The following is a 20,498-nucleotide window of genomic DNA, read 5'->3' on the forward strand; positions in this document are numbered from 1 at the left end:
TTTTGTCCTAAATACAGGTTGAGGCTTTTTGTAGCCAGGTGATTGAGGGAAGGCTCTTACTACCAGTTATGTTGTGAGATTTTAAGGGAAATATCAATGTGTGAGCTGTACCTGATACAATTTGGTTATGGCTTGTATCTAGGCTGGACAGAGCCCTTTTTGTCTGCTATTTCTTCTGTAGAACCTGTTTTAACAACAGCTGACTGTACCTGGCTGTTTCAGCACCACTATTTCCATGGGGTGTTTGCAGAAGTCCTAAGCAATCAGTCCTATCAGTCCTTTTTTGGGAAGTTTTGTTTTGGTTGTGCCTGACTCCCACCTTGTGCCCTGAAATGTAGGAGCACAGGCCACTGTGTCACTTACTGGAAGAAAATTTAAGTTTTGTTTCTTGTTTTTTGTGGCCCGAATTTAATAATCTGAAGTGTTAGCTTGATAGCCTTGGAGATAAGAATACTATTTTTATCCTCAGAGTAGAACACAAGAGTAAAATCTTGTGTGCTGTCAAAATGTCTCATCTGAGGCTTCTTTACAACTGCTTGGGATGCAAAAGGGGTTCTCTGTGCAGCAGTGCCATTCTCTGTCCTCCTGCTGGCACCATCCAAAACTGTCATGGACAACCACAACAATGCTAAGGAAAGGGCAAAAATCACAGCCTGGGTAGATGGTGCCCTTCATTGTGAAATAGGAAGAGTGATGGTGAGGTGCAGCATCAGCAGTTTTATTTATAAGTGAATCCCTCCAGGACTCTTCCTGCCCGGTGTGCGAGCGCTGTGAGCGAGCTCGCGCAGGAGACGCGGCGCTGTCACCCTCCCACGGGGCATTTGGGGTGTCCCTGCTCTCATGGTGGCCTGGCAGTGCTCTTTCCTGGACTCCTTTGGCATTTTTCCCCAAGTGTTCCACGCTGTTGCTGGAAGCAAAAGCTTTTGAGCAATTTCCAAACACAAAGCAGTGCATTGTGGGCCAGCCTGGGAGGACTGGATCAACAAGTTTGGCAGCAGCAGCTTTGGCTTCCTGCCTACCCTGGATAGGCACCAGGAGAGATTGCCTGAGCCTCCAGTGAGTTTGAGCTGAAGGTCCCAGCCCAGGTCCTGAAAGTCATGTGTGTGCAACTGCTGTGCCTGGCAGAGGATCTGCTTCTGTTGTAAACCCATGGTTTTGTTGTCCTGGACGTGTTTGCAATAGTTATCTTTTATCTGCTGTAGGAAGGTGGATGTTCTATTTGTTTTCAGTGTACTGGAGGGTGGTAAACGCTACAAATTTGTTAAAATATCTAAGGATCCTGTTTACCTTTCAGTTTTCTGTTGTCTGTTTAATCTTAGTGTTTTCATCCTGAGTCACCTAGGGACATTTAACTGGTGCTCTGGTGCTTTTCTGTGTGTGTTTGAAATACCAACTCCGTGTTCTTTGTTGTGCCTGTTCCTTAATACTGACCCCATGTCCTCTGTGACTTTCCCTTTGCAAATAGGCTTCATCCTATGGCACAGGACCACCCCTCAATGCCTGGGGGAGCAGGACACCACTTGCTGTGTCTCATTGCACAGTTGTGCTCTGAATATGTCTAATCTTGTATCTGCATAAGGATGACTTTGTTGTGCTGCTTATATAATCAGGTTTATTGGTTTTATGTCCTTTTTGACATGAGATGTCTAAAAATTAAAGCTATTTCAGTACATTTTCCAAAGACTAGAGCATTTTGCTCCCTAACTGGCCTAAGAAAGGAGAAAAGTTCTTTTTTTCACCTCCCATGAGTGTTTAGGTCCATTCATACATATCCAATACCTTCTTCCCAAATGTGGTGAGTGCTGTTATCTGCAGAGAGACCAGAGAAGGGAAGTGGTCTTAGAAATATCTGTCAAAAAGGTGAGTTGGGCCAAACCAACTAAATCAAAACATTGAGTGGTCTGAGCAAATTCTTTTCTCCTTTCCTTTTTGTTCTGCTGAAGGTGTTACCTTCTGTGTACATCACAAGTGGGCTGGTGTTCTGGTTATAAGAGGCTCAGACCATGAAAGAGCAGAAAAACTACTTTTAAACAGTTCAGTCCTTTCAGATCTTTTGCATGTATAATATGATCTAAATTATCTTAACTTTTTAACACATCTTAATATAAAAATATTAAAAGTTGCAGTCCTTCCCAACTTGTTTCTGCTGAAGAGTGAAATGGGTGATTTCAGTAGTGGAGAGCTATGACAGATATGGAAGAATAATACCTGATGCAGATTTGTACACTCAGTGTTTTAAAGCTTTTTTTTTTTTTTTTTAAATTTTTTTTTCTCTGTAACACACATATAATGTATTTTATGTGGAGATGGAAATTGGGAAGATTTTGTGAAGATAGGCTCCAAAAATAAGACAAATCTCTCCTAACAGTGAAGAAATAAATCTTGGAATAAGGACAGCAATAGGTTTATTCTAAAGAGGAGGTGACATGCAAAGGCAAAACCTAAATTTCTTCTTTAGAAAAATTCAAAATTCCATAATAGTAAAAAAATTCACTTCCACAAAGTTTTTTTAGGCTGAACTGTGTTTGTGTTGCATCACAAATAACCAGCAGTGAAATTACTGATCTTATTCTATGAGTGGATAGCCTGATTTTTCTTCCCTGCTTGCCTGTTTAATTCATAAAACTGTGTGTCAGAGGCCAGTTAGCACAGATTTAAAGCCTGACCCATCTGAACAGGTGGATCCCCTCTTGGGAGGAAAGCTCTGATGACAGTAGCTCTGGATGTGCTGGAATATATCAACTATGAGAAGTAAAGACTCAGGGGTTTACCAGTTCCTCAGCTAGATAATTGAAATAGTCATATTTCTTTGTCTAAAGGTATGTAATAGCTAAATTCAAAATATTTTGTGTAGCTACATGTGTGTTCAAATACATAACAAGTGGGTTACCCCATTTACTGCACTATAACAACAAAAACACTTATTTTCCACTTTATCTTTTGATCTTATTAACTATCACAGTGCTGTTGGGTTTTGTTTTTTTTTATTGCTATGGAACATTTATATGCCTGTTGCTGTGCAGCTTACATTTTTTTATTGTATCAAATCAAGTCCCAGTAAATCTGCAAAGGAAGTAAAATTTAATGGGAAAACTAATAGTGCCTGCCAAATTGAGAGGAGTGAGGAAGTGTAAGCTGGTATGTGAAAATCAACAGGCATCAGTTTCCTTATGTCTATATGAGGCATGATTGAAACAGTCTTATTTTTGAGGTGGATGTTCCAGTGCATGGAGAATGGGAGTGGCAGGGGTGGGGTGGTTTTAGGTAGTTGGCTTGCCTAATAAAAGAAAATATTGATATACAATTCAGTTTGACAGGTCCTGTTTATTGTTTTCCTTATTTTTTTTTTTTATTTTATTTTTTGAATATGCTGATTTGCTCCCTCAGGTATCAGGTGAGTGTCCTTTGCACAAAGATGTGTTGTCTTTGCACAGTTAAGGAATTAACACCATGCTGCTGTCACATGGGGCTGTGGCCAGCAGGGAAGAGTGGAAAGATGAGCACTGTGCATGTCCCAGGCAGCAGGGAAAAAGGTGCACTTTATTATTGCTAAATTTTGGGATGTTCTCCTATCACAGAAGATGTAGTCATGGGCACAGTGTGTTCCTCCAGTTGCCATTAGTAAGAAAATGTGTAAAAAAGCTGTTCCTGCTGTGCTCCATCAGCTCCTGAGTTACAGCCAGCACCCAGTCCCATGGCTGGATATGCACAGTCACAGCAAAGTGGCAAAAATTGCCACACATATGGCAGGTTTGTTTTCCCTTAAAATCATGTCTAGGTAGGAGATGGGAGAGGCTTGGAAGCCTGGAACATGTTCACCACTTGCAGTCACGTCGTATCAAAATACTTCTGCTGCCACGAGCAGTTTTGTGTAAACTGTGGGCTTAGGTTTAAATAAAACAAACTTCCTTTTTCCTACTCCAGAAGTACAGCTGCTGCAGAGTACACGGAGTGCTGTGTGTGAAACAGGAGAAAAATACCCAACCTCTTGATGCTAGAACAATTCATAATTGTAGTTTGCTTCAGGCTGGGTGACTTAAGATACATTTTAGAATATTCTGTGTGATTTATTTCAGTCTAATTGATGCTGTGTTTGTCTAGTAGCTGTTCCAGAACTTTTCTCCCCCCCTCATAGGTTTTCTGCATAATAATTGAAGTGTTTCTGTGTACACTTTCATATTAGTTTAGTCCAGATTTTAATTTTACTGTGCAAATTATAGGGTTTTCATTCCCTGAATTCAGTTTCATTTTGGTGTCCTAATTGCAAAACTCAATTCATTTTTGAGGGTTCCCTAAGCTATTTTAGAATTGGTTTGGGGTTTTTTTTGTACAGAAAAATATAAATAATAGTTTGTTGGCTTTCCTAAAATACAGCAGTGACACGATGAGATCATGCCAACTAAGAATAATGCATGACTTTGAATGAAGATATCTTACATGACAAATGATGTGTTCAACATTTGTGTAATATACAAATTGGTTGGAGGAACTAAAAATATATTTAGGTCTGAAAACTCATTAAAAAGAGTATGGGAATGGTTTTTGAAGATGACTGACTTCATTCAAATTGCTGATGAAAAATTGATGTAACAGGATACAATGTGAGTGGGGAGACTTATCAAGCTTTTCAGCAGATTAAATATGCTACTTGTGTTTCATTGAGAAATTTACTCATCAGTCTTTCTACAGAATCTTCTATTAACTTTGCCACTGAAATAATTTATTATTCTGTACAATAAACTTAGAAAACCTCTTTAATAGTTTGAATGAAGAACTTGACATGCATTTTGTGTTAGATTTTGAAAAAAATTGTATGTAGATGGATTCATATACAAAGAATTTAACTAAATACTTAGATGTCTACTTTAATATGCTTTGTATATAATTACAGGAACATTGAAATCTTGGGAGCCTAAAATTAGAACTCCCAGCTGTGCACTAGGCTGCAGGTGCACGTGTGCATGACACATTTCTCTTTGGTATCTGCTGCTCAGTTTTTATCCTTGGGCTTCCCAGAGCTGTTAAATTTTAGAGAACTAAAATGTAGTGTTTCATTCTACATCCTGGCAGAGAGAGGGAGGGCTCTGGGGGAATGCCTGTAGCCTTGCATGGGGATTGCTGTTTGGATTTGCCACCTGTGTGTGCCTTTTGCTGGAAGTGGAGCTCCAGGGGATGGGGTTTTGGGAATGCAACAAGGCTGAACCTATGGAAAAGAGGTAGGTTATCCTTTGCCCCTGCACCAGGGCAATGTGACTTGAATTTGGGAAAAGCAAAGTAAAATCTACAGAGATGTAGCTTTGGGAAGACAAAGTGCCATGAGTTGTGAAAGGAGACTGAGACAGAGAGGAGAAAGAGAGGAAAATCCTTTTGAAAGCAGACAGACAGAGAGGACTCCCCTTGTAGAGATGAACCAAACATTCTGACACTAGCAGAGATTTATGAGTGTTCAAATCTCATAATGTGCTCCTGTGCCTAGTTAAACCAGATTGTGGGGGATTTTGGTCTTGAACTGAAAGTCAGTTCTCTGAGCCAAAACTTTGAGGTTTGAATATTCAGTAAAATGCTGGGTAATTGCTGTATTTGCTGAAGTGGAAAACACAGTCAAAACAGTTAATCAAGTCTTCAGCTGTTCCTTCCTTCAGCTGATCAATCAGCAGCTACTCAGTGAAACAAAGTTCATGCACTTATTCTCAGAACCCAGGGACAGTTCTGCCTTTCAAATGTCCCCTCAAGTAGCTGGACTTCCAAGGCTCTATGTGCAGGAAATGTAAGTTATTTAATGTACACAGCAGAGTTGGCAAGGAATTTTAAAAATGGGTAACCTTGAAGAAAATACTTCAGCAATGCTTCTCTCTGAACCTAAATGAAACAGCTCAGATATGGGAATGTACATTTGGTCTGTTTTATTTTGTATTAAAAGGCTGTTTTGTATCTGAGGCAGCATGAGCATAAACCTTGTGGGAGAGATTTTTTTCAAAACAGTGTTTCTTTGTGTAGATCTGATCATTTTATGTTTTGTTTGATTATGTATATGTTCTTTGCAAGCACAAATTCATTAGGCCTGCACATATGGTTCATAAAATACTTGTGTTCTATTAATATTTAAGTGTTCATTACTTGAAATTTTGCAGAAAACCCTCAAGTTGTATGTTTTACTAGAATCTTCCTTTGGTTCAAAATTTGTGTGAACCAGAGAACTAATTTCTATATGGGTTTAGTTATTTTGTTCACAATATCTGTTTAGAAATATTCTTCTTTTGTTATCATCTTGCATGGTACACAGTAAAAAAAAAAAAAAAAAAAATGCAGTAGTTTAATTTTACGTCAGCATTGATAAGTATACAAAAACACATCTGTTCATGAATGATAAGCACTTGAGTGTTTCTCCAAAATAGTTTGGAAGATATTGTTTAGAAAATAATGGTTTCACTGCAGAAAGTGAAGTATCTGTGTATAAAAGGGAAGTTTTGAGGACCTGACTTGGATCACCTAATTTTTTTTAATAGAACATTCATATCAGTTAAAATAAGGGCCTGTATTACTTTAAATAGATGGGAGTTTTATTTAAGATTAAACCAGATTATTTAAGAGACATTGCTGTGCTGTTTGTAGCTGTCTCAGTTTGCAGGCAAGATTCTCCTTCTGCCTGAAGATTGCTTGGTATTGACAATTAATGCCAGCAATAGATTCAACAGGACTTACCTGCTGTGCAGATTTCTTGACAGAAGTTTAGTTTTTTGCAGGTCTGGTGGTAACAGAGCTGAAGTTTCTGTCTGAAATTTGCCTGGTTTTGGCACAGTCTATTCCATGTGGTGCTGCTTGGTCCCCTTCCTTCTCCCTCAGATCACAAGCTCTTAAAAATAGTCATTTGGGAGGTTTTGTCTGCTTTCAGATGCTAAATGACATGCTGACCACAGCCAGAAAGGGTAAAACAATAGAAATATTTTTATTACTTTATCAGGATCTGACAGTACCTGAGACGTGTTACAAGCAAATTATGGGAGTTATCGCAAAATTTCTTTTTCTCTGAGATGTCAGTTACTTTGTTACTACAACTGTGGTGTTTTCTCCCCTTTTCTAACACTTTCTAGATATTAGTGGAGAGCTGTGTTATCTTAAATGAAAGTTCTAGTAGAAGTGTCCGTAGAGAAAGAGATCTACCAGTTAAGTTAAAACAAGGTGTACTTGCATATTTTTTGCCTTAGTATGTTGAAGACTAATTACCTTCTAATGAGAAGAGAAAACCCAGCTAGTACAGAGCAAATGTATTCAAGATAGCTGTTGGTGGACATAATTTAAACTTACTTGAAGTAAATAGTTCAAATAATCCAGATTTTGGCAACATTTCAAAATAATAGGATCTATTTACAGTTTCCTTATACAGTACTTCTGAAACAGCTTCGTGATGTGTCAATGGAAAACCTAATAAATTGGTAAAAGTTGGTACATTTACTGAAGGTAGATTTGGATCAGACTCCACTAAAAAAAAAAATTTAATTCTGTGTTTGGGAGGTTGCAAAGATAATACAGTCAGTATTATCAGTATAAATGTCAGTATAAACTTAATAGTGTAGAACATGTGATTTTTTAATGCATCTATTGTTAACCATAGTGATTAAAATTATTCTGGAAGTATGACCATGTTGGTGTAGTGCTGAAGGCCTGTTATGGTGTTCTGTGGAATCTTTGTAGAAAAAACCTTTTACTGTTCACATCAGGCATCTGCCTACAATGTCCATTATCAAATTACTCTTAGTGGTGAGTAGTATGTACATCTTTGTTATAAATCAGGCTTGGACTTTAAAAACTAATCTTAATAAGCAGATGTTTATGCTGAGAATGGATGGGGAGAACAAGCATTAGCAATGTTCTGGCTTAAAAATATTTCTGCTTTTACATACTCTGTTTGCTTTTTTTTTGATCAAGTTTTCTATTCTTTTGTCATAACGTAGTTTGTTCTTTGCACTTTCACCTCTTGGTAGTTTTGCTTTCTCTTCCTCTGTTTCAGTTTTCATTCTCCTCCTTTGAATTGCAATAAGCAGACTTCTGGCAAATAGGAGACTGGTGTTCTGGTCTCTGCACACAGGCTCCCTTTATTCTTTTCCTCCAGCAGTTGCTGTCCTGGAGAAGATCTTATCCTCACTTTTTTTTTTGTTAATATTTAATTTAATTTCTAGAAGGGATGTTGTCTTACTAGATACTAGGGTAGAGAGACTGTGCAATGGTCCCAGTCTGAAAAGAGGCAACAAGATTTGTAGGAAAATTGATAAATTTAGGGAGTTAGAAAAATCCAGTTAAAATAAGTAGCTGTCATGGTCACTGAAATCTAGTGGCTAAATAAATGCAAGCTGCTGGTCTGTTCTCTAGCTGAGGTAGTTTTAGCCTGTTTTATTTGTTCTGTTCTGTGTGATATTAAGTAACAGAATGGAGAGATTGAGAGTATGCAGGCACAGTTAGTTTTAATGAGCATGAGGTTCTTTAGTGTCCTGAAAGAGAATGCTGGAAATACTAAGAAATTATTCAATCATTTGCGTGTTTCAGAGAAGAAGAGATGGCAGATCAGTGTAAGAAAACTTTCCAGATGAGGCATGCTGAGCTCCATTTTACTTGATGCACAATGTGCCAAATTATCCATTATTGCATTTTCTTTTTTTGTTAGAAAAAGATGCTACTTTGACCTTTTCCAAATAAGAAGCATTTTCCTTATTACATGCTCAACAACTGAGCATGTTATCTCAGAATTGTATATGGCATAGGCTTGTTCTGATCTTGGTAAAGAGTGCAGTAATGCATTATTTGAAGTGTTTTTTTAAAAAAACTCAGTTACATTTGAAAGGAGAAGTGAATTCTGGAGATCAGAGGCTTCCTCTTATGGAGGTAAATGAAGTTTTTCTCTCTGGTGTTAATAGAATTAATGCAACTAACAGCTCTTATAATAGTATCTGTTTGTTGATACAACAAAAATACATGGAAAGTTTGAGGTCTTGATTTAAATTTTTAGTTTGACCTTGAAAAACATTCCCAGATGGAGAGAGTTAAATGAGCCCAGCTTTGAAGGAGGAACATATGAATCATGCTTGCCAGGCTCTTCCTTGGGAGGCACAGGCATTGCATAGTGAAATATTTCAAAAAGTAGTCTTCAAACCCAGAGTAACAGTGCATTGAGATGACACTGGTGAAATACTAGAAACTTCATTAGATTTCTAAATAGAGAATGTGCATGTCATGAAGTGGATCAAGTATGAAGTATTAGATGTTAGAATACCAGCTGCAAGATATATGTGAACTTTGATAAATGGTTGATGTGGGACAGAAATATTAGGCATCCATCACCTACTCCTGGTATACACATGCTATGTAAGTTTTGTTAAACTGTTCTGTATGTTGTCCTCTTAAATTTTCATTATCTAATTTTTCACTCCCTGACTGTACCACATGTGTTTGTCCTGTTGGAGCCCAGAATGAGAAGTGAGATTTCCCTGAAACCTGCTCTTGCCCTGCTCAGCAAATGATAGAGAGGCACATTAAAGATGTGACAGTTTACCTGTCTAAGAATGAGGCTCCTGGATTGGGAAGTGTGAACTCAGGTCTCTTCCAGTTGCCTTAAATGATCTTGGTTGGGTGACAATCCTTACAGTCTCAAAGCCATTGTTAAATTGCATTTGAGCCTCTAACCTTTGCTGCTCCCTCACTGGTTATGTTGAGAGGTTGTTCTCATATCAGTGCTGGAGGAGATCACTGTGGGGTGATTTGTGTGATCTGGCTGGAGTCTTGTATATGGAAATCAGGTTGTGATTTTGTGTGTGCAGCAAATCCTTTTCTCTGTGTCAAGTGGTTTTACTCTTAGAATTGTCCTTTGTGAGATTGTATTTCCTGGCATTCTGCCCTTGCTTTCTGTCATTTGGAGCTAAGATTTTAAAACTGAAGGTGTTTCACATTGTAAAGGACCTTTGTAAATTATTCAGATTTCTTGGGATCCTCAAACTGACCTAGGAAAACACTTGTTTACATCCATTTCTGTCAATTTGTCTCAGTTGCCATTCAAAATTGCAGTTGCCATTTAAAATTGCAGTTCTGTATTTCCAACAAATACTCATAGAAGGTTTCTTAGAGTGATGGTACATGGATGTGGTGTCTCTGACTGGTGTGGAGTGCTTTGTCTTTGCATTCCTTCTCTCCTGTTAACCATTCCCCCTGCATTCAGTACAAGCTGGTGTAAAATCTGAGAATCCAGCACAGTCTGCAAGGCACAGCTCTGGGGGCAGGTTCAGGGGGTGCATTTACAGCTGCCTCAGCATCACTCAGGAGTGGGCTATTAACAATGTAAATATCAGGCAGTGCCTGCTGTTACTGTCCCATTCATCCAGGGTATTGGTACTTGCTGAAAGTGACCTGGATGATTTGCTTCAGTGTAGAACTTTGATACATGGGATACCCAAAGAGAATACTCCTGCATGAAATGTTAGCAGTGACTATTTTTGCTTATAATTGTTTTCTTCCATAGCTTAATATTACATCACAGAAAGCAGATATTGAAAAATAGAAGTTTATTATTCCCATCTGATTTTTTTTTTTCCCCCTCAACATATATTTACTAATTTCACCTGGCTTGCGGTAGTTGGGTGTGCTATAGGTTTTGATGTTTTTTTCAATAAATATCATATAAATAAGCAAGAGTTGCTCCTTAAAGAAGTGCAAACCAGATTATTTGTTTATCAGATGTAACCTCAGCTGTGAAAAGGTGCCTGTGACTTAGGTGAAGGTAGCTGTGATCTCTCTCAGCCAAGCTAGATTCACTCATAGCATTTGCATCCATTGCAAAATCCAGTTGGGGCTGTTATTGCAGGTGTCATGCTTAATTCTGACATAGCACTAGTAAGATGTGGGATAGGCCTTATGTCTTTTAAATAAAAGTATTTAATATTTTTATTATGACAATACATACCAATTCTGGAAGTAGTTATGGTGTGGATATGTCCTCTGTGAAAAAAAAAGTGAATAGGGCTGATGGTGTCTTTCTGTTAGCAGTTGCCTTGAATTATGGCACACTCAATGTGTAACACACTCAATTTATTTCATAATTGCTGTTCTATTAATGAACAAAGCAGTGGATGTTGCTAAATGTATACATAGGCAAATTAGTAGCTGTAAAACAAAACTCTGGGGTCAGTTTTAGCATAAGAGTAATTAGGATTAACTTGTTTTCTAAGTTTCTGTTAAGATAAATCTATTACTTGAGGGTTTTTATTAGAAAATAAGTTTGCTTATGTCAATTTTTAACCTTTAAATAGTGTTACAGGTCCTCCACATATTATGTTTGCAGTTTCCATTTTGTCTTTTAATGATTGAATACATTTATATAACTAAAAATGTTGATATACCTTTAAGTTGTGTAGTGAATGCTGAATTTATTGCTCCAGTAGTCTCTGAATGCAGTTATAACTGTTATATATATTCTTAACAAACTGTATTCTTAAAAACAAAATTGTAGAAACCAATTTTATTTGTAAAAGTCTCCAAGTATGTGTGTTATCTCCACAATCCACACATGCTCTGACATGCTGTTATCTCTGGTTCTCTCTGCTGTGTAGCTGTTCCATGGATCTCTGGCAGCAGATGGCTGGACTATAATGCACTGTTAAACAAATAAAACCATTAGGCATGTAATTCTGCCCAGTGAATGACTGTGTGTTTAAAATGGTTTAAAAAAATTAAATAGCAAATGAAGTTCACTTTTGAATTCATTTAATGACATTGGAATAAAATCCAAAGCCCTTTTCAGAATACATAACATCCCCTCTTATGTTATGTTTGTCTCAATTGAAGTCAGTCTTTTTTTATTACATTCTTGCATCTGGTATAAAATAATCAGTCCTAAATCAGTTTTCTAATAGATGTTTTCTACAAGTAATCACTCATTTTACATTTATCTTTGTAGTAAGATTTTGCTTTTGTAATACTCCAGCACAAAATTATCTATTGCATTATATGCTCTTTTTTTTTTCCTCATTTTCAAATTTGATACAAATGTCTCTAAAATTTCGATTCAACACTAGTGTCATGGCTCTGTAATTAAACTGTTTTTCTATAATTGTCAGCAGCTGAGAGATGCCATTTTGTCTTTTTGTTTTTAGATATGCCAATATTTGGTCTTTGCCCGGCTCATGATGATTTCTATTTGGTGATGTGTAACCACTGTAATCAGGTCGTAAAACCACAGGCATTTCAATCACATTATGGTAAGTGCTTAACTATTTTTAATAATTAAGGGTGAGGTTAAATCAGGATTAAGCCTGGCAATTTTTTTTAAATTGATGGTAAATAGATCATTAAATTATAAAAAATATCGAAGAACATATCCTGTATTTAATAATTTTATATACGTTGTAATGCAATTACATAAAGATCTTGTTCTTTTTAGTTTTTTTAATGCTTTCTTGAAATGCTGCATAGCTACAGTTCAGTTTCAAAATGACATATCTAATGTATTTCACAGCCAATATGTGTAGTGTTTGTGTCTCTGTGTGTCATTTCTATTTGTGTATTTATACAGATTATTTTTACATGGGTTCTGGTACAGTGTGAACTGTGAACTTGAACTGAAAGCTAAACTTACAGTGACATTTGTAAAATGTAGTGAGCTTCCAATAGCCAGTAAGCTTATTTATCTATTTTCAGAATTATCAATTTGTATTTGTTTTACTGGTCCAGTGGTTTTGTATATAAACTATGTAAGGAAGCTCTTGTTGTGTTGGTTGGCCAGTGTTTAGAGAGGACTGAGAAAATGTGAAGTGCTACACCAGTTCAAGTGCTTGGTTACTTCCTCCAAGCCTGACTGAGGGTGGTTGGCAGTTCTGCTTTTCCATGCTCCTCTCAAGATTAGAAATTAACCTCAAACAATTTAATGCCAATATTTGGATAGGAGGTTTCTTGGAATTCAGCTTTTCATTTGTTAAGAAATTAATGAGATGTTTTCTGACCAGCTCCTCATAGATGTGATGGACAAAGCATCTTCTGAGCTAGTCCTTCCTCCCTGTGTGTGCATGTATTTGTGCACTGTCTCCTATCTCTAGGCCAGTGCACCTACTGGTTGGCTTGGTATTTATAAGGATATGAGCTGGGTATGGACAGGGAACCTCTTCTGGTGTTGAGAAAAAGGGATAACTTTTCATGCATCTTAAATAATCCAGTGCTGTGGCAAGAAAAGATACTTCTGCTTCAAGACTGGAGAAGGGCCTTTCTGGGCTGTGCAGAGGGTCATCTTCTCCTTTCTCTCACTTGGCTTTTTGTTATATTGCCTTATGGATTATAGCCCTACCCTTGCTGCTGGATCCTGCAGTTGTGTCACAGCATGACTCAGAGAAGAACCTGAATAGGTTTTGTGTCATAATTCTTAATAGTTTGCTTGTTATTCTGTGGATGGCTGTACTAATAATTTTTTTTAAACACAGTTTTGTGGGTATAAGTCTCCAGAGCTGTTGGTAACCAGAAGAAAAGGCCCTCTTGCTTTCCTTGCTCTGCTTGCTTTTTGCTAGCCAAGAGCAAATCTTGCCAGTAAGATTCCTCACGTGTCACTGAATATCAACGTAAGATGTCCAATAGCTCCTTCTAAAATATCATATTAAATTGATTCTGACAGCTAAAAATAAATTTATGGGGGAGGACTGGATGATACAGAGTTCTGAGTGATGGCATATTGAATATTCCATCTTGAGGTCAGTAATATTGTAATGATGGAGAGCTGTGGAGAGCTGCAGACACTTAAGGCTGTCTTTATGAAATGGGCAGGTGATCTCCAAACAGTGTGTGACAAACAGGTGTCTGGTAGGAAGCAGCAGTGTGTTTGTCCTTATGGACAGGTGGCAGAAGCAGCTCAGGAGCTGCACTATGTCTTGAGCATGGACATGGAAGCATGGCATGTTGTAGTGCTGCTTGTACTGCTGTTAGACTTGTTATGTGAAGTTAATTCCAACTCTTCTGTAAGCACTGTTTGCAATTTAAAAGGCTCAGGGTGAACAGGGTGAACTGCAAAATGAAGGTATGGAAAGTATTTTTAAAAGTCGTAATAAATACTAGCATAATGTTTCCATTCTGTATCAATTTGTGGAAGTGTGATCTGTAAATGTGAACATTTCTCTGATGCAAGCCTTGCATCAGTGGCAGATTGATGCTTTGAGAGGTGCAGGAGGAGCCTGTAGGGATGGTGAGGTTTTTGAGTGTTTCTGAGGCTTGTTGTGAACAATGAGGAGTCTCGGCGTGCAGAGGAAACAGGCGGGGCCATTCTGATGAGAAAAACAGGCTTGGGTGGGGTGAGCATCATTAAAGGACCTCAGTTTGCCAATCTAAAGCCTCAGGAAGGTAAGAAGGCTGACTTGGTGGTTTTGTGTAGCACTAGTTCTCAAAGCTTTATATCAGCCTTCCCGTTTTTTAAATCCTTACACAGTTGTCCCTTCATTTATGAAAGCTGATAAATATGGCAGATGATTAATTACCAGACAATTATCTTTTTTTAAATACTGTATAACTCGGGAGAAGGAAATTGCTGAAGTGCTCAAAACACATGGTTATTTTAAAATAAAAAGTGTGTTTTCATAATAGCAAGAAAGTAAAGCACCATTTGGATTCACCACAGTCAGTTTACCCTGAATTAAGTTTTTTATTGACGGTATGATTTCAGGGATTTAAAAATTCTGAAAATTTGCAGTCCATCAATGTATCTTTTTGTTATGTTCTTAGGGTCTTTTATTTTAATTGTTGCCAAAGAAATATTAATCTCTTAAAATATTCTACTGCTCCTGGTGGTGTGTGTTTCTGTACTTGGTGTTTTTTGAAATTTACCATGTGGAATTTTGTTTTCTGTAGCAGTAGAATATGCTCTGTTAAAATGTCCCTTTGGTTGTAGGAAAGCTAAACAAACTATTAGTTAAACCTAATGAGCTAATTAATTTCTTCCAAAGCATATTTGTGATAAACTACTTAACTAGGTAGGCTAAAAGTGCTTTGCAGGATATATATATGCTGGGTTTTTTCTCTGGACCATAAATAAATAGAAATAACTTAAATGTAGCCTTATTAATGAGAATATGTCACCTTTTTAGTAAAATAATTTATTGATATAAATGACAGATTTGTGTATGTAACTGATTTTCTATTTCATGCATTTGACTAGAAAAGACACTAATTTAAAATTCTACTTTTATAGGCAATCCAAGCATGTGTTTGGGCTATTAATTTCCATTTTAATAATTTACTCAGTGATGTTGGTATATGTACTATGCTTGAATTGTAAAGCTGGTGTGGATAACACCACGTGCAGGTTTGTTTTTGAGAGCAATCTAATCTAGTGAGATATCTGAAGCCAGCCTGTGGTACAGCAACTGCCTGGCAGTGCAGTCCAGTGGCTTTAGTCCCTTGGCTTAGGCTGGCAGCACTGCTGGGGACACAGTGAGGCAGGAGCATGCCAGCCAGACAAGGAAAAGTTGTTTGAAGGCAAATCCTCTGTTCTGTCAGATCACAGCTGTTTTCTTTTGGGGGCCAGGCAAGTGACTGCAGCCCTTTATTGCTCCTGTTCCTGCTGTTGATTTGTGAGTGGCTGCACTTTTATGGTATCAGCATCTTCCTTGGGTGAGTCAAGATCACTTCGGAGGTGAAAGATGGAAAAAGATGTAATGTTCAGGCATTGAGTCTTGTGGGTGAAGCACCTGAGATCACTTATCATGATGACCTGTTCCCAGAAAGTGTTATTCTCCAGGAGTATTTCCCTGCAGTCTGGGTGATCCTGTGCCAGCTGTCACACTCCTCAGGACAGTGGGATGTGCCTGTCTCCCTTTGATTTCCATTCTCTCCTCCCCAGAGACATGTTAGATACAGTTCTAGTGCTGCACCCAAAGGTTGCTCTTTGAGGAAGCCATCATGACAGTTATTTCAGGTTGTTGGTGGAAGCCCTGAAGTGCTGTGGTTTTCAGGCTGTGTGACCTTTTGTTGGCATTTGAGCTGTTCCACAGGTTTATCTCATCTGCCTGTGGTTATCAGCCTCCTGGCTAATGAGAGCTGCTTCTCTGCCCTGGCTGAGCTGCTCTGTGGCTCAGAGAGAACTCAGCAGTGTGAAAGTACCATCAGCATAGAGATGTGTGGGGTTTCTTCCTTCTAACTTTCCTTTTTTTTTTCAGAGGCTTTCCCCCCTCCCCCCCCCTCTGTGCCTTAGTTCCCATGAATACAAAATAGGGTTAAACTCTCAGCAGTAATAATAAAGACTACCTGTAAAACTTACACTGAGAGTGCCTGTGACTCATGTAGTGATTGTGAAAACCCTGAGTACAGTACGTGTTGGAAAGAGATGATGATAGTGTGTTGGGCTGTTGAGTCATTAAAAAGCTATGTCAAGTGTTTTAATTTACTTCCATGGGTTTGGCACAGTGGCAAAGGTGAGCAACCACCGTGAGCTTTGCCTGCTGCTGCTGACCTGAGAGCTGATGGGGAATTGCTTAAACATTTTGCTTTTCAATCAGTGCAGGTTTAAACCTGAAGTATAGGAGTCAGAAGTAGGGTTGCTACATAGATGTGCCCATCATCTCTTGTGGTTTCTAGGAGGTTGTGGAATTGGAACAGAGCATCACATAACCTTATACTCAGAGGGCAGATCCTGGCAGAAGACAAAGGGATGTTTGCTGGTTACTTGGGTCCATCCTCTGAGTTGCTCGAGGTCTTTTGTGAGTCTCCATCTAATTGTGTAACCTCTGCTAGGGCCCACACCCACCTTTCATTTGCAGGTCTCCAAGAGTACTAAAGGTGTTTTTTGTGTGTTGGTGTTAAGTGCCTGGATTCAGAGAGAGTACAACACGTGATGCTGGTGATTTTAATTGAGAAAAATGATCTGTTAACTACCTCTGCAGGTGTGCTGATGTATTTTGGATGTGTATCATCCATAACAAGTATCACAGTTCCTGCGGTGTTACATGTTTGGGTTCTTCTCACACGATGAATGGAATACAAATGTGTCCTTCTGTATTTTTGTTAGGTTTGGCAGCAGCTAATTGTTCTGAAAAATCTGTTCAGTGTTTAATGTTTTTAAGTTGTTGTGTATGTATTGTTTAGAGTAGCATGGATTCATGGATTACAAAGTCACAGATAAAGTGTCTGTACAAGGCAGCATTTGAAGCTGATAAGAAAAGAAAGGAATGTACTGAATCTTGTTCCAAAGCCATTGGACCTGAGGACTGGGTTGTTTGTTGCTTGGTTTTTGGGTTGTTTTTGGGTTTTTTTGTATGTGTGGTTTTTTTCTCGTGGGAGATTGCTTGAGCTCATCCTCATTTTGGAGGGATAAGCCTTCATTATGGCCTGCATACTTTTGGCAGCAAGCAATTTGTTTCAGTAATTAATGTCCACTGTTCACTAAAATGTTTTTAAAGCAGTCTGAAAAGATTTTTCATGAATCATAAGAATTTTCTTGAGTATCATTAATCTTCTGTAGGAGCCTAATAACCAAAATAAAACCTGAATATTCTGTGGTGTGGCACAGATGTGCTGGAGCAATCTGCCAGACATATTGCCAAACATGCACAGGTGGCATTTGGCATATTATGGCTCCACTTAATGTATATGTTCTAACAAATTATCATTGGCTTCTGTTTAAATGCACAATCCTGTCACAGTAGTTCACACAGTCGAAGTTCCAGCAGCTGCATCTTAATCTGTGGGTCCAGCAACAACTAGTTAAACTTCTTGGTAGAGATTTGTGAAATTCTGTAGCTTTTGCAAGAATCATCTTGGCATATAGCAGGGAATGTGCTCAGAGGTCAGCACAGGATTTGCTTCAGAAGGAAAAGATTTAGCTGTCTGTTTAGTAATTTTTAAATAATGCATCATTAAATAAGAAATTATTATAATGTGGAAATAAACTCTGTAAACATATTTTGAGCTTTGAAATGTGCACCCCCAAGCCATTAGCTGAATACCAAATGTGCCATGCAGATTTTAGAGCGTGGAGTTCAGTGCTGTGGTTACTTGTATCATCACAAACTGTTCACATGCAGGAGATTATTTTTGTACACAGAATGGATGTGGTCTTTGTTTATTACATGAAAGCTGGGAGTCTGTTTGAGAAGTTTATGGCAGTTTTCTAGTAAAACTTCCTCCTTTTTTGTGGAGTTTGTCAAGCTCTGGTTGAAGACATAAAGCAATTTTTAAGTATCAGCTAAGAAAAAAGGTGATGTTCAGCTCCAGATTTAAGAGATACTGATTATTCAGTTAAGTGTTTATCATGCAACTCATTCAAGTGCTTGACGTGCTTTAGGCTTTTCTAACCTTTGGTTAATGTGAAATGAATTTTATGCTGTTCTGCTATAGCTGAAGACCTAGATGCAAAAATTCTTTTGGTTTAATATTGGCTGAAGAGAAAGTTTTTTTTTTTTTTTTTTTTTTTTTCTTCTATTCTTACTGAAATGTTAAAATATTTAAAACAAGTCTAACATGCAAAATTATGCAAAGGTTCCATGAGACCCCTGCTTCTTTATAGTGATCTCCTTGCTGGGTATTTGCTTGGACACTGGGACTGACTGCTTGCTTTTCAAAATAAAAGTTGATGGGGAAGAACAAGTGTAAAGAAACAAAAACAAATATTTATCTTTGTGGGAAAAGAAGAAGCAGTGCCTTTTTCATTATCACAGAAATAGTTGTTTGGCAAGAGGGAGAAAGTGTGTTGATCAGTAGATTGGAATAAGATCTATAAGAGGGTTCACCTGAGCCAAATTTCTGCCGTTCTGGAGAGATGGGAATGTGTCAGAGCCATGGAGATGCAAATATGGTGTTGGAGGGTGGGGTTAGTAGTAGTTTAATTTCAAAAGCTAACCACATGCAGATGAATTATTTATAAGGACTTTCTCATTTGTTTTTTGGGGAGAAGTGTGTGTTCTCATGAACTGTGTAGATTATTCCAAGAACTGCAAACCTCAGATGAATACCACAGCGCTTTGTGATTCTAGGGAGGAGTATTCTGGGAAGCTTGTAAAATTGTTTTGAGTATTGAACTGTCATGAAGAAAATAATTTTCATTGGGTTTTTTGCCTTTTTATTTTTTTGCCCCCCCATGGAAGTACATAGTTTCCAGCTGCACAGATTGTACCCTCTCATCCCAGCATCTGCCTCTTGAACAACTGCTGTGTTTGGGATGGTCTCTTTTTCTCTGCAAGCACAACTTCATAGGTCAGATAGGAAATCACATCAGTAACCACCATTTCCATTACTTTTTGCAAAGATACCCACAGCTGGCTGTGCAGTACCTGGCAGGGGTAGTGATGCCCAGCTTTGGCAGGGCTGGCATTCCAGCACAGCTGGAATTAAGTGTTTGCAGTCTGTGTGTGTGTGTCCGAGGAGGGGAAAGAGGGGACACCAGGGAATAGCTAAAAAGGGAAATGTAAAACAAGGAACTTGAGTAAAATAGATGCAAAAAGAAATAGATGAAGACAATAAAGAGGAAGCTAAATAAGGAAGGTAGGACCTCCTCTTGGAGGAGGAAAAATGAAGTAGGTACAGTGCTGGTTTTATTACTCTGGAACAAGGGTAAAAGTGGTAGAAAGGAGGAGAGGCTAAAGAGGGCAAAACAAACAAAAGCTTTTTCACAAGTTTTTCCTCTCTGTGTTTTGGCAGCAATAATATTAATGTGGTTTGTGTACTGCTATGGTGTTCTTGGATTTTGCATGTTTTGGTGGGGGGTGAAGGTAACAAGGGTCTGTCCTGCTTGAGAGACATCTCCTGGCTTTATCAGGCACTGAGCATCAAGGGGAGAGATGAATATATGCATGTGTGTGCACTTATAGTTTCTTAGGCATTGCTTTTACTATTTCTGCTTGGCCTTTTTAATGTTATTTCACAATTCTCATTTCTGTGAATAATATTTTTAGTAGGATGTATGTGTAGCCTTCAGCAGCTTTTGCTATTAGAAGAATGCCCCCCAGAGAAGACAAGGTGTAGTGTATTAGGTGGAAGAAAGTTATCCATGCTGGACCAATATAAAAACAGTGTTTTGTAGGAACTTCATCTGCCACCTCAGGAAAAGATAGCAGCATTTTAAAATCTATATTCTCACCTACAGCAACAGTGCACAGAATGGTAATCAGGTATTAGGCACAAGTCAGACTTTTGAAAAAAATTTTGAACAATATTTTTCTTACCAAATTAGAAAAAATCTGTAATATTTTGGTTTTAGGCACAGCTAAAGAGTAGCTGCTACTTACTTTATTTGGGTGTTATGTCAAGTAGGTCTCACCTGTTATTTATTTGATCACCAGCTTGCTGGCTTTTTGAAAAGAAACATGATACTGCCTTGAGGGTTTTTTTTTTTTTTCTTCCAAACAATATGATACACTTAAAATGTAACATATGATACACTTTAAGTCTAGAAACTGTGTTTTTGAGCTATAACCAGAAGAGGGAGTGTATAACACTTTGTATACAATGAAACCTGTAAGGTTATTGATGAACAGCAATCAATAACCACATGG

General features: G+C 38.0%; 1 protein-coding gene across 4 annotated transcripts in view; it reads left to right on the top strand.

The window, feature by feature from the left end:
- Window positions 1-20,498, top strand: part of ATXN7 (ataxin 7) — a 56,418-nt gene that overhangs the window by 12,076 nt on the left and 23,844 nt on the right. For 3 of the 4 annotated variants that reach the window (XM_079316652.1, XM_079316653.1, XM_079316655.1), the window contains one exon: window positions 12,135-12,239. The exons of the other annotated variant lie outside the window; for it this stretch is intronic. In XM_079316652.1, coding sequence (XP_079172778.1) covers window positions 12,135-12,239 — 105 coding nt within the window. The remainder of the gene's footprint in view (window positions 1-12,134; window positions 12,240-20,498) is intronic. 4 annotated transcript variants of the gene reach the window in all.

Source organism: Erithacus rubecula, assembly GCF_903797595.1.
Source record: "Erithacus rubecula genome assembly, chromosome: 13".
Taxonomy (NCBI): Eukaryota; Metazoa; Chordata; class Aves; order Passeriformes; family Muscicapidae; genus Erithacus; species Erithacus rubecula.